General features: G+C 34.4%; 1 protein-coding gene across 2 annotated transcripts in view; it reads left to right on the forward strand.

The window, feature by feature from the left end:
* The window catches only part of LOC138710596 (very long chain fatty acid elongase 7-like), a 76,324-nt gene that overhangs the window by 29,537 nt on the left and 19,151 nt on the right, over positions 1-27,636 (forward strand). For both annotated transcript variants that reach the window (XM_069841597.1, XM_069841596.1), the window contains 3 exons: positions 1,425-1,505; positions 4,900-4,956; positions 21,880-21,985. In XM_069841597.1, coding sequence (XP_069697698.1) covers positions 1,425-1,505; positions 4,900-4,956; positions 21,880-21,985 — 244 coding nt within the window. The remainder of the gene's footprint in view (positions 1-1,424; positions 1,506-4,899; positions 4,957-21,879; positions 21,986-27,636) is intronic.

Below are 27,636 nucleotides of genomic sequence, written 5' to 3' on the forward strand. Positions count from 1 at the left end.
ATGGTGAAATAATAATTAATTATACAAATCGGTTAAGTTAGTTTTCGATATTACTTCATACAAACACAGAAAAATTCTCTGTAGGCTATGTTTCATAACTTTCGATTATTGTTGTCCAAGGCCCCTTATAGACGTAGTCATTTGTTTTCATTTCATTACACCGCCTTAGATGGCATTGTATTTTAACTTTAAAACTCATTTATCTCATTAAATATCAGTCCTATCAAAATTTTGCAAGGAATAAAACTTATCGCAAATAATGTTTAAAGAAACTTTTGTTATGTAACATATTTCACAAAAATCAATAATAAGCGATATATTTTGATTTATTTAATTCAGGCCCCCTTATAACCCTCCTTTTAAATAATGTATTTTGAATGTGATATAGCCTAAAATCTAAGTTACAGCGAACTTAATGTATATTCCAATTTTCATATAAATCGGTTCAGCCATTATCGAGTGAAAAGGTAACAAACATCCAGACAGACAGACAGACAGACATACAAATAAAAATTTCAAAAAAGCGATTTTCGGTTTCAGGGTGGTTAATTATGTATGTTAGGACCAATTATTTTTGGAAAATCGAAAATTATGAGAAAAATTTCGGCTACAGATTTATTATTAGTATTGATTTTATTTTATAGATAGATGTATTCTAGAAAATAAAATTAGTTTATATTAACGCTGTATCATATTCAATTTTTATAATGAATTAACAACATTCCCGTATGATCGATTTTTTTACTGTCTATAATATTCCTTGACTTTTATGCTTTACCTAAACATGATGCTTTCCGATTATAGGGGACTTGCTCCGCGTGTTACATCTAAATAGGTGAACATGGACTTTCTTTTCAGGATATCGACGAAGCAGTGTATCGATAAAATTCTATGATTATACGCTGTTGATTTACAACTTTACAAGCACACCCAAATTTGTACAGTCGATGACACTGTGACCAGAATTAGTGAAGATCTAGCATATGTAGTTCAATGGGCACTAAAATTTGGACTCATACCACTGCAAGTCCAGACAGCTGTACAATGTGGACATAAGCGAACATTTAATAAAATATAGATCTCACCATTGTATCGAAGATGAAAATAAATAACACCTCAATTGCATGCACCAAAACAGAAAAAAATAGAAGTAGATCTATATTTAGATTCAATGCAATGACGTTATCGTTTCTTAGAATCATAAAGGTTCGAAAAATGAATCACTTGAAAATCTCGAATATTTTTCTAAAACCCTAAGTCAACTAAACAGAAAATATTGCGATAAATTTGAAACAGATATTTATGAAAGAACAACAAATATCTCAATTTTTGTTATACTCCAAATATTTAATAATATTTTTTTCAGTGAACCTCTTGGGTTAATATAATATGCACTGCATTAAATTGACTCTCTTCTTTTACAGGGTATTACGTTCGGTTGGGGAACGAAGTTACGTATATTCTGCGAACCAGTAGACCCTTCCAATAAACCACTAGCTGTAGGAGTGAGTATGACCAGATGCCAGCTTTACCGTGAATGCAAAGAGTAGTGCATAATAATACTTTAGGGGGGTGGTTTGGACTATTCTGAATGTAAAAATTCAGATTTATATATTTGTGTGTGTGTTCAATTTTTAATGGGTGTGGAGAGATAATAAATAAATTTTTAAGGGCCATATTCATAGACATTCTTAGCGCGGTCTCCCGGTGGATGATCAACGAACTAACGTTTTTCGTATTCAAAAACCAGTGTTAGCGATATGATATGATATGATATGAATCCTGTACAAGTAACCAGTCGATAGCCGGTGCTAGTTTAGCACGCTCGTAGCACTGGGTAGCGAAATGTCTATGAATAGCACCCATTGTGTCCATCTTCTGAGATTGTCTGAGTTCAGCACCATTCATAATGGGTGTAGAGAATAATAATGACAATTTTCTTGGCTATAAGGATGGGCATGTTCTTTCAGCATGACGGAGCCCCTGTGTATTTAAACCATAAGGTAACACATCATCCAAGTGTCAAATTTCCCGAGCGATGGATTGGCGTAGTGGTCATACGCATTAGCCACCTGATCCCGAGACCATACTGCTGTAGACTTTTGTCTGTGGTGGTGGATGAATGCCGAAATGTACAAAAACAAAGTAAACACATGAAATGAACTGGTGGCTCACGTTATGAATAGTGCTGTTACCTTCATAAAAGAACGACAAGATGATCTAAGAGCCACAATTACTGTTATCAGTAAAGGAATAAAGTGCAATAACCTGTTGAAATTTATTGATATAATGTAAATAAGTAATAAATGCAATCATTAAATCATTTGTATTTCCTTTCTGTCATTCGTAACGTTTGTTATGCGTAATATTCGAACAGTTGTTCCCCCACACCCACTGAACATAGGACAAATGATTATATTATGAACTTCTTTATTCGGAATAGTCCATAGCACCACACCCTAAAAATTTACTATTCATTCCTAATGTTGTATGTGTTTATGTATTTATATATAGATCTTTATCTTTATACAGTAAGTCTGTTTTATTTCCTTACTACTATATGCTTCCGTCAAGGAGCTAGGAAGTTAATAGTTTAATAAAAAAACCTACCTTACTAAGATATTTGATTTAATCTCTTGAACAGTTGCTTAACATTTCTAATAATCAGTTTTACATTAAAAAGAAAAGAAAATATAGCCTATAGCCTAGCTTTATTCGAAACGTTCTACACTTCGTGCTTTATTGTGAAGGTTTCATTTGTAAAACTTACCACCTCCTACGGCTTTTTTGCTAGCACATATCCAGTCTTCCTAACTTTTATAACAAGACTGTGTAATACAGGACGACTAAGACCTTTCAAACTTGAAAAATTGTCCAAGTCAAATTGTTTTATTTTACCGTTTTCTCAGGACTTAGTTTTAGGCAGCGTACAAAATTTGAGACGCGTAAGGAAAATTCAAAACATAGCTGCGGGTGTAGTTCCGTACAGCAGTAAGGATTTAAAACAGTCTATTTCATAATATGTTACACATAGGATTAGTGTTCAGAACTGGAAGAGTTCCTTGTCGACATATTCTGTGTCGATTTAACTCAAAATACCAAAACCCATAATGCTATGATCAGCGTTAAGTTGTTAACGGAGAAGATGGATGAAATTTCTACCCTGTGTAGTTTTTGAGCTAGTTGGTTCATTTTTGAACACATATTCTACATGTGATATAATATATACATGCTACAAATTGTTATGTACGTCACGCAGATATTTTCTGAGTTATGCCCTTTTTCTAAAAAAAAAAGGGACATATTTTAAAAATCTATCTCCTCGTACAAATTTTGAGTATATGACCTAGAAAAAATACAGTATCTTTAATGTACCTAGAAAAGCATTAAGCATCCATATTTTAGAAATTTATCCTTTTTAACCCAAGTTTTCAATCGCAACTTGAATGTGAAAACGCGAACTATAAAAAAAATCAATGTCACGAAAGTGTTAAGATATATGCTAAGAAGGACCATGCAGAAGATACAGTGGAAGGAACGTCTGACTTGCTCCTTTTTTCTTATGAAAGTTCCTTCAGTACGTTTATCTTCAATTACATTCCTATAATTTAATTAGTTGCTACGAGTAGAACTACAAAAATAATTATGTTCCTCATATGAGATAAAGTTACTGCTCATTACACGTTTTCTTTTCTCGCTTTACATTATAATTATACTAGTGACTTATTCTGCAAACTAAGTTCATTAGACGTTCAAATAAAAATGTTTCAGATTTATTTTCAATGAAAAATACCAGACATTTTGAAAGTTATTTGCTTTCATAATAATGAAACAAACTCCCTCTAATATCTTTTCTTGAACCTATCCACGTTCAGTTTCTGAGTTTCAACGAGAAAACGCAAGTAACAATGTCCGGACGATCAGTGGGTTTTTCTTGTGGGAGTAAAGCAATAGCTATTTCAGGTCACTGTGGATTGTAGGTGAAAGTTAAAAAAAAATAAGTCAGGTTTGCTAAGCTTTCGAACAATAGCATGGCATCTTGGTATAGCTGCTGCATGTAGAGCTTGAAATGCAGAGGGTAAAATCATTTTATCCTGCTAAGAGATCTGCTGCAATGATCGAGAGACTACAAAATTTTGTAGGTCTCTTATTTTGTCAGTAAGCAATACAATTTCTTCTTAAGAACTGTAATTTTTGCGCTCTCTCGAGCCAATACTGAAGAGAATAACGCATATAAGTATCTATACCAAGCTTCAAAATCACTGGTCATTCATTAAAATCCGTTCAGCCGTTTTCCCGTAATTTCTATTTCCAGTTCAAAAAGTATATAGATTAGTCTCTAAAACGTCTATCATAATACAAAAATACAATTTTTCGCTAAAACAAATGACTACACCACAACTACAGGCACATTCAGTAAACTTTCATACAAAAACTGCCTCTTTGATTCCTGTTACATTGCTTTTAACATCATGTTACCTAACCAAAGTAGGCTAGTTCAAATAGTTGGTGAAACACTATTACATTAAAAGGATATTTAATTTTTGACAATATGTTAGTTAACATGCAGTTAGCGTGATTCGAATGAAGCTTTCGTGAAACTGGGCTGTCTAATGGAAATGCATACAAAAATTTATAAGTGTAATAACAGAAAGATATGAAGTTTATACATGACATAAGAAATAATTAGCCTTAGAAATGTCTTAGCTTGATATGCTGTACAATTCAACTGAATTTCTGACACAGGACAATTTGAGATAGAAGATCTGATTTTGTGAATGAAAATATAATTAATACGCAATAATTTTTAATTTTGTTCTACTCAGTTATTTAACATTCTAAAGCTATCTTTCATTAATGGAACTGAATGTCTAACGTCATTTTGTTTGAATTCAACAGATGGCAAGATGGGTATGGCTGCTGTACTTGACAAAAATTTTCGATCTCTTCGACACGGTAAGTAGAATTAGGCTGGAAGGATATACAACTTATCTGTAGTATTTATGGCTACTTAATAAGATAATTAAGAATATAGCCATTGTACTTACCAGAGAAATTTCGTTATTCTGCACAAACAACTATAAACATCCAGTCAGACTTTCACATAACACTGCCACAAGTAACGTGTTCCATGAATCTTGTTCCTATGTCTATCATTACGATCGCCACCTGTAAAAGTATTAACATAAATATTGTTAAATATATTACTAGCATTATATCACAGTCTAGTATATACAGTTATGAAGCTTGAGTTGTGAGGTTACTAGGAACAATAGACTGTGCCGGTACTATTTCGCATTTTCTGTAATGAGGCGATATTAGCGATCCTAGTGGTTAGTAACTATCTATGGATGCATATTTACTACGTATTGAGCTTCGTTACTCTATATACTAGACTGTGATTATATCCACAATCACCACCATGAATGTCAGCATCAACATCAAAGCAATACCAACACTAGTCTCAAGGCGATGATAATGATGATGATGATTCATATTCACTACCACACGCAGGAGTAGAAACACCTACAGCAATATGAATATCACTATCAACATGAAAAATAACATTAGTGTATCGAACATCAGTATCAGTATGAATATCAGCATCAACAATACAACGTATTTATTATCCTTAACATTAGTATTACTGTAGAATAACTCTTCTCGGGTTCTCAGCCAGGTGAGTTGGAGATTAGCTTCCAAGCTTTCGACGGTTAGCTCTGCCATCTTCTTCAGGGAATTGATGAAGAAGGTGGCAGAGCTAGCCGTCGAAAGCTTGGAAGTTAATCTCCAATTCACCTGGCTGAGAACACGAGAAGAGTTATTCTACATCAAACGCAGGGAAAGCCTCAAGTCATACATTCATATTACTATTAGAATCCACAAGAAATAATGATAAATAACGATGCAGCAGCATTAGAATTAAGGCGTCAGAATAACACCTCCAGCATTAGTATCTACATTCATCAAAATCAATATGAGCGTCACAATCAACACCAATATCCGTAAAACGTGCTATTGCCTAAAATAGCATTACCAAAATTGAACAAAAATTCTAGTTTTTGTCAAGATTTACAGAAAACAATATTCAATATGATAAAATGGTTCATGCCCATTAGTCACTGCATCAAGACACTTCAACTGAAGCATACCTTCTTCAATAGTTTTGATTTCAAGATTTCGGATGTTGTGTTTAAAAACTTATTTGGCCACGAAAAGTATCAGACACTTCTTGATGATGTAAGAATGACAAACCAAATAATAATTTCAAACATAAACGATCTCTGATTCGTTTCTAATTATCGCACTGTTGTTGCAAACTGCAAGTAATATCGACAATTTTTCTATATCATTAATCCTCGAGATAAAATATTAATGTTCTAACTTCCGTGCAAGGAATATACGTTAAACGAGGGTTTAAGCCACAGTCGCATTTGTCGCGTTTTGCTACTCAACTTCTAAAAATTCAACAAATTTTCAATATAAATGTGCAAAAATGCGACAACCACATTGGACTTCAAAAATGATAATGGTACTGGAGAAAATGAAATCAGAGATGTACGACCTAATCAGTTCTGGAGAATCTAAATTAAAAGGAAATGTTAATAGCAAGGGCAATGTTCAAAAAGATATTGAGTAATATATGATCAGGAATGGATTTCAAAGAGTTGGTGCAATTCATATAAGTTAAGTGAACAATTTATTCTAATTGATTTATATAACTCAATCGTATACTGTAAATTGTGAGCGAGAATTCAGTTGCATGAATCTTGTAAAAACTGGAGTTAGAAACCGCCTTTTATTAAAAATTGTTAGCAGTCTGCTAACAATAAATCTTGAAGGGCCTACTAGTTAAGAGTGCCTATAAAATAACGTATTTTAATGTGATGTAAATTCAGCAGTAATTGATTTTAAACATATCTACGTCTAATGACTTACTTACATAACTATATCTAGAGCGTGGAAAGATGGATTGAAAGTAATAAAACTCCAAGAAACAAATTACGTAACTTTTTGTTTCTGGATACCTTATTAATTTTATCTTTCTGTACAATTATTTATAATACTGCACAAGCTTTTCGAAATTTGCACAAATACAATTTTTCATTTGTGCATTTTTGCGAAAATTATTTATTTTCTAGCTTAAACGATGCGTTAAACATCCTTGTACATGAATAAAAGAACGTGACAGGAAATGAGAGGACAAAAATTACGGAAAACATTTTAAAAATTGTATACAGGCCATAATTTAAATTGCTACAATACTGGAAATGTAACTAGGAGTTGTAGCGCTGTGTTTTCAATAATTTCTAAAGTTTCATTCTGTTTACTCTTAATTATTTTTAGTTTAGTCTCATTTCCCGAACACTCGTAACTTTGCTGCAGAAATAAAATGTTTTATTTGGGAGCAATTATATGTAGGTGCTAACAGCTGTCACAAACCAATCTCAACAAAACTACGTGAAGATCACGTTCTAACTTATTATGAGGGTGGTTTCCAGCATGATTTCCAACTTGCATTGAAATAAATTTTCCAAGACATGTTACGAAAAATTACAGGATTGAAACATTCAGTAATCAGGACAAAAACTAAAGTCTACTCATACCTGAATGTTTGTATGCGTGTGTAAAAACATAAGAGATTTTATTATCCTAGCTTTACATTATTTTTAATTTCGTCAATATACCTATATCACATCTTTACGGAGCGTCATTCACAATATATTATGCTAATGATAGTTTTGTTAACAGCACATATTACATGTAGTGATGGCTCTCACAACTTTTGTATACGAGTCACCCTCGCCTCTATTACATTCACTTTAAACCTTGTGTTTTATACGTTACTTACCTCCTTTCACTATTCTAGTCTGATCCTCATAGATTATTCCTTTACTACTTAGCCACAGACTGCTTCTTCTTTTCTAACCTTTGAAACTTTATACAACTCTTAGCTAGGTCACTATTCTTCTTCCTAAGTTTACTAAATTGCTGCCATTCTCATATCTAGTTATTTTATATTAAGTATTTAGTACCATACAATTCTCTCTGATAACTTAATGAACGTCTCATACATTTATTACTTCGCTTTTTAACTTGATATATTTCTTTTAATCAACTATTCGTTATACAGGGTGTTTCCGAGGTGGTGTTACAAACTTTCAGGGATGATGGCGAAGGGCACATGTATCAATTTGAGATAAGGAACCATGGTCCGGAAATGACTGAGTCGAAAGTTATAAGCAAAAATAGTTCTGTGGAAATGGAATTGTAATTTGGCACCACGTGCCCTCCTTCCCTTAACCTTTGGAACAGAAGTGGAAAGATGATATGGGCCGGATGTCTCCTACGTGGATACTTGTCCCGATACAATCTGTGAGCTTGTCTACTGTTCCCATTGTCTCATCCGTATTCGAAAATCAGGTCTGCATATTCCGCTCTCGTGTACACCTCCATTTCACTAGTACTGATCGACTGGACACTGCAACTTGTACACATACACTGCTGTCTACAGACGTGCATATCAGGACCGGCTATATCCGTTACACATTACGCTATCTGCATTGCTTTAGTGTAGTTTCCTGTTTTCATCCCTCAGACAGCGCACTGAATGGAATACTGTAAGTAGACAACGTAAACAACATCAGATGAATATAGTATGTGTAAGATGTACAGATAAATACACATAAATAAGATGTTCAGATGAATAAAATTATTTCATTTCCACAGAACTATTTTTGCTTGTAACTTTCGACTCGATCATTTCCGGACCCATCATCCCTGAAAGTTTGTAACACTTCCTCAGAAACACTCTGTATTTGTCTTTATTACGCACTTCCACTTAACGTCTCAGTATAAATTTATAGGCTATATCAATTTTCCATGATTCTCACTAAATAGGCCACCTACCCCTCTTTCTCTTATGCATTTACTAATTTAAGTAGATATGTATCCTTTCTGCACTGGTCCTTACTGCTGACTCTCCATCCTTCTACTTAATCACTTCTTCAATCTCTTTACTTCCAATTTTTTACCCCTCACATTCCCCCCTTGCTTTACCTTTGCCACTTTCTTTCACATCCTTCTTCTTTCGTGCACCTGTTGCTCTTCGTAGTCGCACTCCATACAATCTTTATTAAGCTTTTTCTTATTCAGCACATTCTGCTTCCCTCTTCCTGGTTTGCTGACTTCATCAGCTGAATTTTTATTGAGCTGTCTCACGTTCTATCTTGGACGATCCTGATCTCGGTCAGAGACTGCTTCTTTATTGCATCTGTGTCATCTTTATCCGATTCACTCCTTAAGATAGGTTCGAGGTTTAGCTCCAAAAGTACTCGTTGTTTTAGGACCGAAGATTAATTCTTGATCACGGATCTTCATTTTTCCCTAAATTTAGCTCCTGTGTTCTAATGCCACCTTATCTTCTCCCTGCTTAACTGTCTTCTCTAAGTTTTTCTTTATCTCCTTCCGTTCGTTGTGTACTGTCGTTCTCATCACTGTTTCTCGTTCTCGCAGCTGAATTCTCGTATACTTATAGGCCTATATCCCAAATTCCGAGTGGTTTTTTTTCATATAGGACTTTATATCGTAAAATTTTCCATTCACTTTTAATTTGTCGTGGTACAGTTTTGCGAAATAACCTTTATTCCTAGCTACTTTCATAAAAGGGGGTAGGAGCTTCCTTCTCTTTTTCACTTCATAAGTCAGGTCCCTTTATATTCTGATCTTGGATCCAGTAAGTAATTTTAAATTGTTCAGAATGACTTCCTTAATTCTCATTGGAAACTCACTAGAATTGGTCTATTGGAACCTTTCCCCAGACCATATATTTGTTCTGTGTGCTCTTCTGTCACATCTAAATTAAAGATTACGTGGCACATGTTCTACAATGTCTCGGAAGTTCCAAATCGTGTTCGCGTCCTATTTCTTCCGCACCGTAGATTATCGCATCCTTTTTCTCATTTTATTTTCGAAATAGATCATTTTTCCCTTCATTATTTTTATTCTCACTTAGTAACTTCCTGATCTTGTCGCTGTTGATTTTCACTTTTAGTCACAAATTATCTATTGTCTAGTTTTCCTTCCTTTGTTCCTTCCAATTTGATATAATACCTTTCCTTGATCCTTCTCCCAAATCTTCATTCACTTTCTCACTCCGCGCTATTACACGCTGTACACATCATTACATCCTCCACATATTACTCTTAGCGTATTTCCCTCTATACTCGATCAGATAGAGCTCCGTCTGCAGATGACTGCACTCTCCGGGATATTGCTGGAGACTGCATTTACAATATAGAATTCGTTTAATATTCCAAATTGTTTGCGTTTTAATGTGAAATAATACTTTATTACGAGCATTGTCAAGTAGGTTACAAAAAATATTATTTATCACGATTGTTGAAACATACATTTTCTAAATAAATACAGAATCGCAGGAGAGTAGTAGTAGTAGTAGTAGTAGTAGTAGTAGTAGTAGTAGTAGTAGTAGTAGTAGTAGTAGTAGTAGTAGTAGTAGTAGTAGTAGTAGTAGTAGTAGTAGTAGTAGTAGTAGTAGTAGTAGTAGTAGTAGTAGTAGTAGTAGTAGTAGTAGTAGTAGTAGTAGTAGTAGTAGTAGTAGTAGTAGTAGTAGTAGTAGTAGTAGTAGTAGTAGTAGTAGTAGTAGTAGTAGTAGTAGTAGTAGTAGTAGTAGTAGTAGTAGTAGTAGTAGTAGTAGTAGTAGTAGTAGTAGTAGTAGTAGTAGTAGTAGTAGTAGTAGTAGTAGTAGTAGTAGTAGTAGTAGTAGTAGTAGTAGTAGTAGTAGTAGTAGTAGTAGTAGTAGTAGTAGTAGTAGTAGTAGTAGTAGTAGTAGTAGTAGTAGTAGTAGTAGTAGTAGTAGTAGTAGTAGTAGTAGTAGTAGTAGTAGTAGTAGTAGTAGTAGTAGTAGTAGTAGTAGTAGTAGTAGTAGTAGTAGTAGTAGTAGTAGTAGTAGTAGTAGTAGTAGTAGTAGTAGTAGTAGTAGTAGTAGTAGTAGTAGTAGTAGTAGTAGTAGTAGTAGTAGTAGTAGTAGTAGTAGTAGTAGTAGTAGTAGTAGTAGTAGTAGTAGTAGTAGTAGTAGTAGTAGTAGTAGTAGTAGTAGTAGTAGTAGTAGTAGTAGTAGTAGTAGTAGTAGTAGTAGTAGTAGTAGTAGTAGTAGTAGTAGTAGTAGTAGTAGTAGTAGTAGTAGTAGTAGTAGTAGTAGTAGTAGTAGTAGTAGTAGTAGTAGTAGTAGTAGTAGTAGTAGTAGTAGTAGTAGTAGTAGTAGTAGTAGTAGTAGTAGTAGTAGTAGTAGTAGTAGTAGTAGTAGTAGTAGTAGTAGTAGTAGTAGTAGTAGTAGTAGTAGTAGTAGTAGTAGTAGTAGTAGTAGTAGTAGTAGTAGTAGTAGTAGTAGTAGTAGTAGTAGTAGTAGTAGTAGTAGTAGTAGTAGTAGTAGTAGTAGTAGTAGTAGTAGTAGTAGTAGTAGTAGTAGTAGTAGTAGTAGTAGTAGTAGTAGTAGTAGTAGTAGTAGTAGTAGTAGTAGTAGTAGTAGTAGTAGTAGTAGTAGTAGTAGTAGTAGTAGTAGTAGTAGTAGTAGTAGTAGTAGTAGTAGTAGTAGTAGTAGTAGTAGTAGTAGTAGTAGTAGTAGTAGTAGTAGTAGTAGTAGTAGTAGTAGTAGTAGTAGTAGTAGTAGTAGTAGTAGTAGTAGTAGTAGTAGTAGTAGTAGTAGTAGTAGTAGTAGTAGTAGTAGTAGTAGTAGTAGTAGTAGTAGTAGTAGTAGTAGTAGTAGTAGTAGTAGTAGTAGTAGTAGTAGTAGTAGTAGTAGTAGTAGTAGTAGTAGTAGTAGTAGTAGTAGTAGTAGTAGTAGTAGTAGTAGTAGTAGTAGTAGTAGTAGTAGTAGTAGTAGTAGTAGTAGTAGTAGTAGTAGTAGTAGTAGTAGTAGTAGTAGTAGTAGTAGTAGTAGTAGTAGTAGTAGTAGTAGTAGTAGTAGTAGTAGTAGTAGTAGTAGTAGTAGTAGTAGTAGTAGTAGTAGTAGTAGTAGTAGTAGTAGTAGTAGTAGTAGTAGTAGTAGTAGTAGTAGTAGTAGTAGTAGTAGTAGTAGTAGTAGTAGTAGTAGTAGTAGTAGTAGTAGTAGTAGTAGTAGTAGTAGTAGTAGTAGTAGTAGTAGTAGTAGTAGTAGTAGTAGTAGTAGTAGTAGTAGTAGTAGTAGTAGTAGTAGTAGTAGTAGTAGTAGTAGTAGTAGTAGTAGTAGTAGTAGTAGTAGTAGTAGTAGTAGTAGTAGTAGTAGTAGTAGTAGTAGTAGTAGTAGTAGTAGTAGTAGTAGTAGTAGTAGTAGTAGTAGTAGTAGTAGTAGTAGTAGTAGTAGTAGTAGTAGTAGTAGTAGTAGTAGTAGTAGTAGTAGTAGTAGTAGTAGTAGTAGTAGTAGTAGTAGTAGTAGTAGTAGTAGTAGTAGTAGTAGTAGTAGTAGTAGTAGTAGTAGTAGTAGTAGTAGTAGTAGTAGTAGTAGTAGTAGTAGTAGTAGTAGTAGTAGTAGTAGTAGTAGTAGTAGTAGTAGTAGTAGTAGTAGTAGTAGTAGTAGTAGTAGTAGTAGTAGTAGTAGTAGTAGTAGTAGTAGTAGTAGTAGTAGTAGTAGTAGTAGTAGTAGTAGTAGTAGTAGTAGTAGTAGTAGTAGTAGTAGTAGTAGTAGTAGTAGTAGTAGTAGTAGTAGTAGTAGTAGTAGTAGTAGTAGTAGTAGTAGTAGTAGTAGTAGTAGTAGTAGTAGTAGTAGTAGTAGTAGTAGTAGTAGTAGTAGTAGTAGTAGTAGTAGTAGTAGTAGTAGTAGTAGTAGTAGTAGTAGTAGTAGTAGTAGTAGTAGTAGTAGTAGTAGTAGTAGTAGTAGTAGTAGTAGTAGTAGTAGTAGTAGTAGTAGTAGTAGTAGTAGTAGTAGTAGTAGTAGTAGTAGTAGTAGTAGTAGTAGTAGTAGTAGTAGTAGTAGTAGTAGTAGTAGTAGTAGTAGTAGTAGTAGTAGTAGTAGTAGTAGTAGTAGTAGTAGTAGTAGTAGTAGTAGTAGTAGTAGTAGTAGTAGTAGTAGTAGTAGTAGTAGTAGTAGTAGTAGTAGTAGTAGTAGTAGTAGTAGTAGTAGTAGTAGTAGTAGTAGTAGTAGTAGTAGTAGTAGTAGTAGTAGTAGTAGTAGTAGTAGTAGTAGTAGTAGTAGTAGTAGTAGTAGTAGTAGTAGTAGTAGTAGTAGTAGTAGTAGTAGTAGTAGTAGTAGTAGTAGTAGTAGTAGTAGTAGTAGTAGTAGTAGTAGTAGTAGTAGTAGTAGTAGTAGTAGTAGTAGTAGTAGTAGTAGTAGTAGTAGTAGTAGTAGTAGTAGTAGTAGTAGTAGTAGTAGTAGTAGTAGTAGTAGTAGTAGTAGTAGTAGTAGTAGTAGTAGTAGTAGTAGTAGTAGTAGTAGTAGTAGTAGTAGTAGTAGTAGTAGTAGTAGTAGTAGTAGTAGTAGTAGTAGTAGTAGTAGTAGTAGTAGTAGTAGTAGTAGTAGTAGTAGTAGTAGTAGTAGTAGTAGTAGTAGTAGTAGTAGTAGTAGTAGTAGTAGTAGTAGTAGTAGTAGTAGTAGTAGTAGTAGTAGTAGTAGTAGTAGTAGTAGTAGTAGTAGTAGTAGTAGTAGTAGTAGTAGTAGTAGTAGTAGTAGTAGTAGTAGTAGTAGTAGTAGTAGTAGTAGTAGTAGTAGTAGTAGTAGTAGTAGTAGTAGTAGTAGTAGTAGTAGTAGTAGTAGTAGTAGTAGTAGTAGTAGTAGTAGTAGTAGTAGTAGTAGTAGTAGTAGTAGTAGTAGTAGTAGTAGTAGTAGTAGTAGTAGTAGTAGTAGTAGTAGTAGTAGTAGTAGTAGTAGTAGTAGTAGTAGTAGTAGTAGTAGTAGTAGTAGTAGTAGTAGTAGTAGTAGTAGTAGTAGTAGTAGTAGTAGTAGTAGTAGTAGTAGTAGTAGTAGTAGTAGTAGTAGTAGTAGTAGTAGTAGTAGTAGTAGTAGTAGTAGTAGTAGTAGTAGTAGTAGTAGTAGTAGTAGTAGTAGTAGTAGTAGTAGTAGTAGTAGTAGTAGTAGTAGTAGTAGTAGTAGTAGTAGTAGTAGTAGTAGTAGTAGTAGTAGTAGTAGTAGTAGTAGTAGTAGTAGTAGTAGTAGTAGTAGTAGTAGTAGTAGTAGTAGTAGTAGTAGTAGTAGTAGTAGTAGTAGTAGTAGTAGTAGTAGTAGTAGTAGTAGTAGTAGTAGTAGTAGTAGTAGTAGTAGTAGTAGTAGTAGTAGTAGTAGTAGTAGTAGTAGTAGTAGTAGTAGTAGTAGTAGTAGTAGTAGTAGTAGTAGTAGTAGTAGTAGTAGTAGTAGTAGTAGTAGTAGTAGTAGTAGTAGTAGTAGTAGTAGTAGTAGTAGTAGTAGTAGTAGTAGTAGTAGTAGTAGTAGTAGTAGTAGTAGTAGTAGTAGTAGTAGTAGTAGTAGTAGTAGTAGTAGTAGTAGTAGTAGTAGTAGTAGTAGTAGTAGTAGTAGTAGTAGTAGTAGTAGTAGTAGTAGTAGTAGTAGTAGTAGTAGTAGTAGTAGTAGTAGTAGTAGTAGTAGTAGTAGTAGTAGTAGTAGTAGTAGTAGTAGTAGTAGTAGTAGTAGTAGTAGTAGTAGTAGTAGTAGTAGTAGTAGTAGTAGTAGTAGTAGTAGTAGTAGTAGTAGTAGTAGTAGTAGTAGTAGTAGTAGTAGTAGTAGTAGTAGTAGTAGTAGTAGTAGTAGTAGTAGTAGTAGTAGTAGTAGTAGTAGTAGTAGTAGTAGTAGTAGTAGTAGTAGTAGTAGTAGTAGTAGTAGTAGTAGTAGTAGTAGTAGTAGTAGTAGTAGTAGTAGTAGTAGTAGTAGTAGTAGTAGTAGTAGTAGTAGTAGTAGTAGTAGTAGTAGTAGTAGTAGTAGTAGTAGTAGTAGTAGTAGTAGTAGTAGTAGTAGTAGTAGTAGTAGTAGTAGTAGTAGTAGTAGTAGTAGTAGTAGTAGTAGTAGTAGTAGTAGTAGTAGTAGTAGTAGTAGTAGTAGTAGTAGTAGTAGTAGTAGTAGTAGTAGTAGTAGTAGTAGTAGTAGTAGTAGTAGTAGTAGTAGTAGTAGTAGTAGTAGTAGTAGTAGTAGTAGTAGTAGTAGTAGTAGTAGTAGTAGTAGTAGTAGTAGTAGTAGTAGTAGTAGTAGTAGTAGTAGTAGTAGTAGTAGTAGTAGTAGTAGTAGTAGTAGTAGTAGTAGTAGTAGTAGTAGTAGTAGTAGTAGTAGTAGTAGTAGTAGTAGTAGTAGTAGTAGTAGTAGTAGTAGTAGTAGTAGTAGTAGTAGTAGTAGTAGTAGTAGTAGTAGTAGTAGTAGTAGTAGTAGTAGTAGTAGTAGTAGTAGTAGTAGTAGTAGTAGTAGTAGTAGTAGTAGTAGTAGTAGTAGTAGTAGTAGTAGTAGTAGTAGTAGTAGTAGTAGTAGTAGTAGTAGTAGTAGTAGTAGTAGTAGTAGTAGTAGTAGTAGTAGTAGTAGTAGTAGTAGTAGTAGTAGTAGTAGTAGTAGTAGTAGTAGTAGTAGTAGTAGTAGTAGTAGTAGTAGTAGTAGTAGTAGTAGTAGTAGTAGTAGTAGTAGTAGTAGTAGTAGTAGTAGTAGTAGTAGTAGTAGTAGTAGTAGTAGTAGTAGTAGTAGTAGTAGTAGTAGTAGTAGTAGTAGTAGTAGTAGTAGTAGTAGTAGTAGTAGTAGTAGTAGTAGTAGTAGTAGTAGTAGTAGTAGTAGTAGTAGTAGTAGTAGTAGTAGTAGTAGTAGTAGTAGTAGTAGTAGTAGTAGTAGTAGTAGTAGTAGTAGTAGTAGTAGTAGTAGTAGTAGTAGTAGTAGTAGTAGTAGTAGTAGTAGTAGTAGTAGTAGTAGTAGTAGTAGTAGTAGTAGTAGTAGTAGTAGTAGTAGTAGTAGTAGTAGTAGTAGTAGTAGTAGTAGTAGTAGTAGTAGTAGTAGTAGTAGTAGTAGTAGTAGTAGTAGTAGTAGTAGTAGTAGTAGTAGTAGTAGTAGTAGTAGTAGTAGTAGTAGTAGTAGTAGTAGTAGTAGTAGTAGTAGTAGTAGTAGTAGTAGTAGTAGTAGTAGTAGTAGTAGTAGTAGTAGTAGTAGTAGTAGTAGTAGTAGTAGTAGTAGTAGTAGTAGTAGTAGTAGTAGTAGTAGTAGTAGTAGTAGTAGTAGTAGTAGTAGTAGTAGTAGTAGTAGTAGTAGTAGTAGTAGTAGTAGTAGTAGTAGTAGTAGTAGTAGTAGTAGTAGTAGTAGTAGTAGTAGTAGTAGTAGTAGTAGTAGTAGTAGTAGTAGTAGTAGTAGTAGTAGTAGTAGTAGTAGTAGTAGTAGTAGTAGTAGTAGTAGTAGTAGTAGTAGTAGTAGTAGTAGTAGTAGTAGTAGTAGTAGTAGTAGTAGTAGTAGTAGTAGTAGTAGTAGTAGTAGTAGTAGTAGTAGTAGTAGTAGTAGTAGTAGTAGTAGTAGTAGTAGTAGTAGTAGTAGTAGTAGTAGTAGTAGTAGTAGTAGTAGTAGTAGTAGTAGTAGTAGTAGTAGTAGTAGTAGTAGTAGTAGTAGTAGTAGTAGTAGTAGTAGTAGTAGTAGTAGTAGTAGTAGTAGTAGTAGTAGTAGTAGTAGTAGTAGTAGTAGTAGTAGTAGTAGTAGTAGTAGTAGTAGTAGTAGTAGTAGTAGTAGTAGTAGTAGTAGTAGTAGTAGTAGTAGTAGTAGTAGTAGTAGTAGTAGTAGTAGTTGTAGGGTAACTCAGTCTAAATCGGGTCAGAGGTTAAATCGGGCCAATTTAAAAACCATGTCTCCATATTCAAGCGTAAACCAGTTCAAGCAAGTGCTACCGTATACTGGTCAGGAAGAGAACTTCCTGTACACTTTGAGTGCCATTGATGCTAGCTGGTGTGTGTATTCTTTGTGTTGACAATAAAAGAATAGAGACAATATAAAGGTGAGTTAAGAGTATTTTATACATTTTAAATAACGCTTTACGGTTCCTTTATTATTTTACAACAACTATGACAGAGAATTTGTGCGATTAACTTTCAATATTAAGTTTAAGCTTTTTAGAAGAGATTATGGCTATTAACGCCTTCGTCGAAGCAGTATTCAGTACTACCAACCTCTAGCGCAAAAAGTTCTAAATTTGGGTTAAATAGGGTAAGTAATATCGGACAAATAGGGTCAACATATTTCAAATCAGTCCACTCAAATGAAGTATTTATTTTCAATTCTTTGTGACAGATGGTAAATGTAAGAGGAAAACGTCAAATTCGTGGACTGAGAACGACATGCAGAAGGCTATTAAAGCATTTCGCGAGGGAAGAAGCCAACGTCATGCTGCTGAGTTGTTAGGAATTCCTCAGTCATGTCTGCAACGACGTCAACCACTTGAAAAGTAAAGGCCGTCAAACTACGTTTACTCCAGAACAAGAAAATGAACTTGTGTCTAGAATTTTGAAACTGTACGCATGTGGTTTTGGCTTACACTGCAACACAGTTCGTTGGTGCAGAAAAGAAAAGAGTGTTTGTTTGTGGAAGGTGTAAAGTGTTAAATTAAATCAATTCAATGTTGAATTTAACGTTCCGTGCAGGTATATAGAGGGGAAAATTGTGACTGATTTGCCCTAAACACTGACCCCATTTATCTTTATACAGAATGGTAAAAAGGGTCACTCCAGTGAAATATTTCAGTTCATGTACAGATAGTTAGTTTAGAGCAAAAAAGAAACATTTTTGGGGAAGTAGTACTTACATGTGGCTGTAACTAATGATATGTTATGAGCAGGGAAAGGATTTATATGTAAATACATATTTACTTATAAAGCTAATATAATTTATATTTTGCATTATCTTTATGTTTCACAATGTGTAGGGTTGAAAAATCCTACTTTTATTTTCCATATTTTTCCATATTTTAGAGTTTAGTACATATTTTCGTTAATTTCCATATATTTTCCATATTTCATATAAAACAGTCCATATTATATTAGGTTTAACAATAAAACAAAACAAAATTCCATTAACTTTTAAAAATACATTTCAACAATAGAGATTTAAACACATGTTCAGTAATCCCTTTAACATCAGAGTTATTTGAAAATTAGCAGTCCTATCAACAATGGGAAAGTAAGTTACAAAACTGTATTAATTTAATTTAAAATTTTTAACAGACTTCAGTTGTGCAGCTCAACAGTTAAATGCCAGTCAGAGTACACATAGGTTCAGTTTTGTAAATCATACTATAAAGACGGTAAATATGCCAAAAGTACGTCATTCAGTCAATTTAAAATCAAAACTAACAAGTTACATTTCAGAATTTAAAGAAGATGGTTTATCAACTGACAATAAAATATTATTTTGTAATTTGTGTCAGTGTGCAGTATCATCTACACAAAAGTTCCTGGTGCAACAACACATTACAACTAGTAAACATCAGGCCAACAAACAACTAAATTCCAAGCAGAGACAATTGTTTTTAACACAACCAACAACATCGAATGTAAGATCTGAGTTTAACATCGACCTGTGCCGTTCTCTCATCTCTGCTGATATTCCTCTCTACAAACTAAAGAATAAGGTCTTCAGGGAATTCCTTGAAAAATATACTCAACATACAATCCCGGATGAGTCAACACTTAGGAAGACGTATGCTCCATCCATCTACGATGAGACAATACAGAAGATAAGAGATGAAATTAAAGATAGTTCAATTTGGGTTTCCATTGATGAGACTCCCGACAAAGAAGGTAGACTTGTTGGTAATGTAGTTATCGGTTTGTTAAGTGAACAATATTCTGAACGAATTCTTTTACATTGTGATGTTCTAGAAAAGTGCAATAACAAAACTATAGTTAAACTGTTCAACGAAGCTATGGGTATCCTGTGGCCAAAGGGTATTATGTACGATAATGTGTTATTCTTTATTAGCGATGCTGCCCCTTATATGGTCAAAGCTGGACAAGCATTATCTGTTGTATATCCTAAATTGACTCATTTTACTTGTGTGGCGCATGCATTTCATCGTGTGGCAGAAGTGGTCAGAGACAATTTCCCTAAAGTAGATTTGTTGATTTCATCAGTGAAAAAAGTATTTCTCAAAGCTCCCAGTAGAGTTAACGTGTTGAAAGAAATGTACCCTGAAATTCCATTGCCACCAAAGCCAATTTTAACTAGATGGGGTACATGGCTAGAAGCAGTTGAATATTATGCCGAACATATAGACTCTATTAACAATGTTCTCCTTGCATTGGACTCTGAAGATGCAGTCTCAATTGATACTGCGAAAACAGTTAGCTGTGACATAAGTGTGAAGAATGACTTAGCTCACATTCAGCATACATTTTCATGCATCATAAAAACGCTCAAAAGTCTCCAAAATAGGCACCTTTCACTATCTGAAAGTTTTGAAATTATAAATAGTACTGTGGAACAACTGAATCGTGGTAGAGGTAAAGTTGCAGATGCAGTAAGAGCTAAGGTGGACACTGTACTTTCAAAAAACCCTGGATATGAAGAACTACAAAAGGTTGTTGCTGTGATGAGTGGTGAATCAACAGTGAAGATTAACTTGGACTTATCCCCAGCAGACATTGTGAAATTGAATTATGTACCAGTTACTTCTTGTGACGTCGAACGCTCTTTTAGTCAGTATAAATCTATCCTCAGAGACAATAGAAGAAGATTCACTTTTCAGCACTTGAAAGAAATGTTTGTAACCTATTGTTATGGTAACAGACAATAAAAATTGTGTTTTGTTGAAACTACATTGGAAGATAAGGTACGTCCATTATATTTTTTGTTTAGTTTGATTAAAATGTACCAATATTTAACGTACATAGTCATTTTTTTATAATTTTAAGTCCATATTTAATTCCATATTTTGGTAAAAATCCATATTTAATTCCATATTTTGGTAAAAATAACTACATATATATTTACATATTTCATATATTTTTAGTCCATATAAATCCGTTCCCTGGTTATGAGTGTAATACACTATGAAATTAACAATTAAATTAAGGATTTGTTATTTTTTGACCCCATTTATCCTTGGTTACCCTAGTAGTAGTAGTAGTAGTAGTAGTAGTAGTAGTAGTAGTAGTAGTAGTAGTAGTAGTAGTAGTAGTAGTAGTAGTAGTAGTAGTAGTAGTAGTATTGAGTGGCTTGGGGCGGGTTAGAGAAGACACTTCAGCACGTCGACTCGACAGTGGCCTATCATGAACTCCGAATTATGGAAAGAATAAGAATGAAGTGTACCAGACCTCCGGCCGCATGAGATCCCTCACCTGCTCTCCCAATGGGACAAGCAGCACAGAATCTAAGTTAGCTTGTATTAAGATTTCGTCCTGTGCTTTTTGCATACAAATTCTATATTTCTGTTACAAGCAAAGAAGACATTATTTATTTCATCAATGTGATAAAATTGTTCATCTTCATTGGATAGCGGTACTGCATTAAGACAGTTTAACGTAAGTATATCTCCTTTAATGGTTTTGAATTCAGAAGAAAGAGACTCCCTATTTATCGTGTAAATGGGTTTACAAAAGTTCTTTGAATCAGTAGATGTCACATATTTGCAAATATTTTGTTTTTAAATCACTTCGAATTATTTTGTGCATTTGTTCCGAAAATCACTCTTCGGTCTTACGCTTGTAATTTGTACTTGTGTCACATTTTAGTGGTAATCACGGTGGTCTAGTGCTAAGCGCTGGACATACAATCCTGTGGACTGGGTTCAATCCCAGGCGTGGTCCAGGTAACGTAGGAGTTTCCGGTGAGGTTTTGTTTTTTCTATCTAATGATAAAAATTAAATACATGAAAAATAAGTTATTGGGGGGGGGGATTAGACGCATTACATTACAATAAAAATGCGGACAATTAGAGTAAAATAAATGTTTCAAAATATGAATGTATTGATTTTACGGCATCAACATTATTTATAGGGCCTATCGTGTTAGGAGTTCGTTGAACGCATTCTCATCAATTCCTAGAAAATTGATAAATGACTGAGAATCTTCCAACGCCATCTCTCTGAGTAGGAATAAAAATATTAATAAAGAATATTCTTTCATTTTCATTTAACTATTTGCCCAGGTTGAGAATCACTGATAAAAGAGACAAAACAGTTCAACTTTTTAAACATAGGGCAATTTATTAACTCATTTTGATCAATGGCTATCACCTATGATTACATAAAAAATGGAAATAAAATGTAATTTTGTAAAATTAAGATATATCTAGCTAGTGTTAATTCGTTGCAGGTGTTTTGTGACCTACGAAAGAAGAATATTCCACTAGCCTTTCTCCATGTCTTGCATCAGTCACTCACGTTTTGACGCTAAATGTTGTTCTTCTGAAGTTATATCTGCAATGCCTGGGAAAATTGACATAAGTCAGTTTCAACAAACCTGTTTTGATAATTTATTGACAACTTACACTGGTTTATGTCGATTTGATTTTTTTCTGTATGAATTATTGTAATGGGAGAAATAGTTACGTCTCTTTTTCCAAGCGAACAGATGTTCCGTAAGTTGTCAATAAATTATCAAAAACGGTTTGTGGAAACTGACTTATGTCACTTTTCCCAGGCTCTGCAGATATTTCGTGTGGCTTAAAAACAGGCTTTTTTAAAATAAAAACGGTAGGTGTTTTATTGATGATTAGAATACAGTATGTTTCCAGAATAAAAGGAGTATCTTCACCTATATGCAGATCAGATGCAGGCTTTTGCGTAGATTTATTGTATAAGGAACAAAACAGTTCTAGCTTTTGAAACAGAAGGTATTTCATTCACTCCCTTTGATGAATGGCTATCAACTGTAATTACATTACACATAAAGAAGAAAAGATGTTTAAATTTTATAAAATTGAGATATAGCTAGTTTTAATCAATATGTTGCAGGTGCTTTTTATCCTACGAAAGAAGGATAATCAAGTAACCTTCCTCCATGTCCTGCATCACACAATGACGTTGACTGTTGGGACCTACTTGGCACGAATAACTCCAGGTAACACTTCGTTCAGAAAATAATTTGATTCTATCTTCTGAAAATCAAGTAATTTGTTTGTATGTCTCACGTAAATTGAGAATCAAGAACTTAAGTGCGGCTATTTTTGGAAATAATCAAGAAAACTGTTAAATGAGCAACATTACCTATTTTAGAAGAGATATAAACAAATAATATCCAGGAAAAACCTCTTAATTAAAATAACTCTATAATTGACACCAATTTGAATCTTTCTACTACCCTACTGAAAGTATAAAATTTTTACTTAAGAACTTTTTTCTCCCGGCCACGGAAGTGTAACTCTACTATCACCACCGCTCAAGCAGTCATCATGTTGGCAAGGGACGGATACCTAAGTCTGTAACTGTTGCCGATGATAAATGAAATGAGGGGAAGTTTGAGAATGTTTATCGAATAAAAGAGGGAAACAGGAGTGCCCTGAGGAATACCCCTTGGAACGTCTGATTTGTCCACCACAATTTCATCACTACTTGATCGGGGATCGAACCCGAACCATCTGAATAGAAGACCTGAGCTCCAGTGCTTGAGACACAGACGCGACTAATCGAAGTAAATCACTTAGGAAATATATAAAGACAAACAATAATATGCATTAAACTGTTATTGATGAAAGGCCTGCCTCAGAATCACCATGTGATGAGAACGATTGCTTTTTTAATAACTTAAATATAATGTTCCCAAAAAATGTGCATTAATTAGGATGTTATGGGGTTTTTCCAACAAACAAACTGAAACTCAGCAAAGCATTGCCTTTCTCAAAATATCAGAGTGAATGAAAGTAAGTATGAACAAACTTTATAATCTATGTAAAAACTACAGTATAAAATCACAAAAAAATAATTTTTTTTTTCTGTTGCAACAGACATTTTTCTTGTCAGGACTTATTATTTTTCTAGTCTTCGCTTCCACTGTCATTACTATCTTTGATGGTGGTAAGCCATGTGTACAGTTCTGTGTAGAATCCTTTCACTTCATCCGGTATGTATTGCAAAATCTTCGTAAGGTCTTCCATTTTCTTAACATTGATTGGTAGCCTCGAGCTGTTATAAGCTAGGTCAGTTGACAGTTTAAACGGTAAATTTTCAGCTCAAACACTTTTCTCAGGAATTCGAATGGTGAATACTTCTGTCGGTACAATGCTGTCAATGAATTCTTTACAAATAACTTTAACTCTCAGTTCATTGCAGTAAAAAAAAATGTGCTGAAATTTTAAAATGTACCTTACCACCCTTTGGTACACTACGGCCAAAAGATGAATCAGACGTGCTATATAGTTTACAAAATTTTCGCCACCAAGCTTTGAAGTTAACCACATCATTACCTGTGACTCGTTTTACCCTGAACTTAGACGAGTTCTCAATAATCCTCATTAGCAACATTTCCATCACTTGAACTAACCATCTTGTAGCAAAATACTCAAAACAGATAATAATAGTAAGGACAACACTTAATCAGCAATAGACAGAACAAAACACTGATCCGGCTGTGACTGAAATCAGCTGTTGGGTGCGACAGTGCTGCTGTCAGCTAGTGTGGCAGACTAGTTTATTTGAAAAACACCATATGTGGTGTTAGTTGTGGGGTTTTTACGATAAATGCATATTTATTGTCCAATTTTTTGCATGTTACAGTCATGCTAGATATAAGGTTTTTATATCAAAAGATGCGCATTCGTGCTGGCAATCAAAATCCACAAAAAACGCATTTTGTAAAAAATGTCGATTGTGGTGATTTTACAATAAACGATTCATTTATACTGTTACCGGGGGTCGAATGAAATCGAGATTTTAAAGGATAAACATACGGATGGCAGGATCACATTCTTTGTCTTCAGGAATGTGACACCGTGGGTCGGCTGTCCCTGTGTTGTTTAGGGAAAATGATTATATGCAATTTTTCGATAATCAACTACAATGATTTTTCGTACGACAGCTTTAATAAATATTGTATGCATGGTGCTTACAGGACTCTAGAAGAAAATTGGCATGATTGGAAAATGAGGAGGCTTTTGACTAATTTTATATGAAACGAGTCCATGTCAGACAGGAGAAGAAATTGTCGTAGGAAATTGAAGTAGGAAGAGGAGTACGACAAGGATGTCCTTTATCTCCTATCCTGTTCATCATCATCTTGGGGGATTTAGTAAAGAACTGCTTCCAGAACAACAGAGGGATGATATTATGAGGAAGAAGGATACATTGAATAAGATTTGCTGATGATTGAGCGTTGTTAGCAGAAGAGGAGATGATACAGAGGGTCATACTGAAAGTCATGACCAACCATTTGTTACAATTCCAATTCCAACACAAAAACGACTGCACGATCGTAATCTAAAGACTTTACATTACGTGCTGACATATCGTGACATCATTAGCTTCTAACACGTGATCACATGTAATGTTTGCAAAATGGTCGACAACGATGATTCGTTTCAACAGTATGCTGTCATTGAATTCCTTATTAAAGAGAAAAAATCTTCTCCTGAAATTCACCTCAGGCTTTAGCATGCATACGGAGATGTATGCATGGGCGCCAGCAGTGTTAGGAGATGGGTGAAACATTTCAAAGATGGGAACAAGTGCATCCAAGATGAGCCTCTTAGCGGTTGCCCTCGAACTGCCTTCACGGAACACAACAAGGAAAGAGTTTATGAGTTCTGGAATGCATTCTGGTTGAATTTCCTGAACCTGGAGACACCATGAATGCTGTCCGCTAAATCCAGACACTTTTGAAGCTCCGTCGTGCATTGCGCGACAAACGACCTGAAAAGATAATCCTGCAACATGACAACGCGAGGCCTCACATTGCTCGTGTCACCATGGAGAAAATCAGGACAGTTGGGTGAGAAACTCTTCCGCAACCTCCCTACAGTCCCGACTTGGCACCCTCCGACTACTATCTTTTAGGTTCTCTAAAGGAACAGCTGCGAGGCCAACGCTACGTCAATGTCTTCAGGAAGCTGGAACGGACTTCTACAGCAAGGAAATTTCTAAACTAAGAGAACGGTGGGGAAAATGTGTTCAAAGAAATGGAGACTATGTGGAAAAGTGACAGAAGAGTCTGTAGATTAAGATGATGTACCTGGTTTGTCTAAACATTAAAAATTAAATTCACAACAAAGGGTTGCTCATGACTTTCAGTATGACCCTCGTACTAAGGGGCATGCTACTGGAGCTAAATGACAGCTGTGAGCAGTATTGGATGAGGATAAGTGCAAACAATAGGAAGATCATGGTTATTGGAAGAAAAATAAAGAAGGTGTGAATTCTAAATTAGGCTTCAATACTTGAGGTGTATTGTAAGTAGTAACATGAGCTGCTGCCAGAGTGTCAAAAGAAGGATTGCAATGGCGAAGGAAGCTTTAAGTATATTCTATGGAACTTTAAAAATAACTGAGGAATAGACTAGTGGAGTGCTTTGCGTGAAGTGTGGCATTGTTGAGGCAGAAACGTGGGCATTTCGACGAAGCGAAGAGAAACGAGCATTTGAAATGTGGAAATGGAGAAGGATGGAGAGTTTGAAATGGACAAACAAAATAAGAAATGAAACTATGCTAGATAGAGTGGTGAAGAAAGAATTATGCTGAAACTGATCAGGGATCATTTTCTTTTGTCCGTGACTTCTTGCTTGACTACTCCATACGAGTTCAATGGGATTTATATTCGAATGGTATATTGGTAACGTAAAGAGTACTAACTAATATTCGCACAAGACTTTATCAACTGCATAGAGGCCTGCTTCATTTCAGAACACTTTGGAATAACACACATTTAGTAGTTTTGATTTTGTAATATCACTACTGAAATCCAACCCAGGTGTCAGTTCTAAACAATGGTCTATTTCAATGGTTGAGCTGTTTGGACTTTTTCTATTCCTAATTTTTTAGCAATGGAAAAAGTTCAAACAGCTCAAGCATTGAACGGTTCACAGTTGCTCTCCCCCGCCCCTTCATTCAGATTAATGATGTGTATTTCTAAACAAAAAAGTGCAGTGGCTCTGGGATTTCGGTAGTACCGGTAGTAGATGCCTTCGTCGTCGTCGCTGTCATCTTCATCATTATCATCATTATCATCACCATCATCACCATTTTCGTAGGAATACTTATGTAATGTCTGACGAAAATGCATGGGTTCGAATATGAATGTTGTTGGGTCTGCAGAGTATACCTCATAAATTTTTTTAAATATGAATAACATTTGATTTCTTATAAATACAAAATTTGACGATAATATGAAAATCAGAAAAAAATCGTGGCGTCGGCCGGCCTCGAAAAATACTACCTTGACGCTGCCAGGGCCCGCCATGCTTGAAATACACCCCTGGTTCTAAACCATGTTACAATGACATTTCTGAAATTTCTAATAGGCCTATTTGAGACTTCATTTCGTTGCGCGTTTCATTGACAGCTTTCTGCTAAAGGGCAGATATTTTCCTGCAAACCCAGCATTCTCCAATCTTCCTCCTTTTCCGCTTTCTTCTTAATCTCCGCATACGATCCATATATATCTTAGTGTTGTCTATCACCTGATATCTTCTTCTGCTCCGAACTTTTCTCCCGTCAACCATTTCTTTCAGTGCATTCTTCAGTAGACATTTCTTTCTCAATCAATGAACCAGTCAATTTCTTTTTCGCTTTCTGATCGGTTCAGCATTATTATCTCTTCGCCGGCTCTTCCTAACAGAGCTTAATTTTTTATTTTGTCTGTCCATTTCACACTCTTCACTCTTCTTTGTTATAATGTCCATGTTTCTGCCCCATACAATGCCACACTCCACACAAAACATTTTACAAGGCTGTTCCTTTTTTCTTTTTCCAGAGGTCCCCGGAACATGCTCTTTTCTTTGTGTGATATTGTAGGAAACATTATCGAGTACGGTAATACCCCATTTCATAATACCGGCAATAAATAATTGAGTTTCAGTCCATTTATAAAAGTTTCCGGTGTACATTTCATAATGGTAATATGATTATTTCCATTTCGAATATGTATGGTAGCAATGTACATCGTATAAAATTAATTTCTCCTCTTCCATGCACAACTCGTTCTCACGAAGTGCTAAAGAGGATGTTCCATAAGTTTCATTCTATACAAAATTTTGATAGGACTTATATTTAACGAGATACACGAGTCAATGTAAATACATTTCAGCGCCGCCTTAAACTAATAGGCTTTAATGAAGTGAAAACAAATGACTTCGTGTATAAGAGGCCTTGCACAACAACAAACGGAAGCTATTCATTTAACACTATTTTATACGGATATTTAATAATTTATATGATGGGAATATATAAATGTTTATGAATAGTAACATACAGAGGATGTTTGTGTGTTTGTATGAAATAATCACAGAAGCTACTCAACCGATTTGTATTATTATTATTATTATTATTATTATTATTATTATTTTACCATTGGAAAGTGTCGTTTCTCTAGAAGGACATTATGTTTATGCTATTACGGTAAGTCCTGAGTGAATCGAGGACAGATAACATTAAAATAGATTCTTACACAATAGAAAACTTTAAATATAAACAATATTATATTACTTGATTATTTAAACTTTACTTTGTCCACATAAAATACTCTATTTCTAATTTTATACATTTAAGTTTCCTTTTGTCCACAGAA

The sequence above is a fragment of the Periplaneta americana genome, chromosome 12 (assembly GCF_040183065.1).
Source record: "Periplaneta americana isolate PAMFEO1 chromosome 12, P.americana_PAMFEO1_priV1, whole genome shotgun sequence".
Lineage (NCBI taxonomy): Eukaryota > Metazoa > Arthropoda > Insecta > Blattodea > Blattidae > Periplaneta > Periplaneta americana.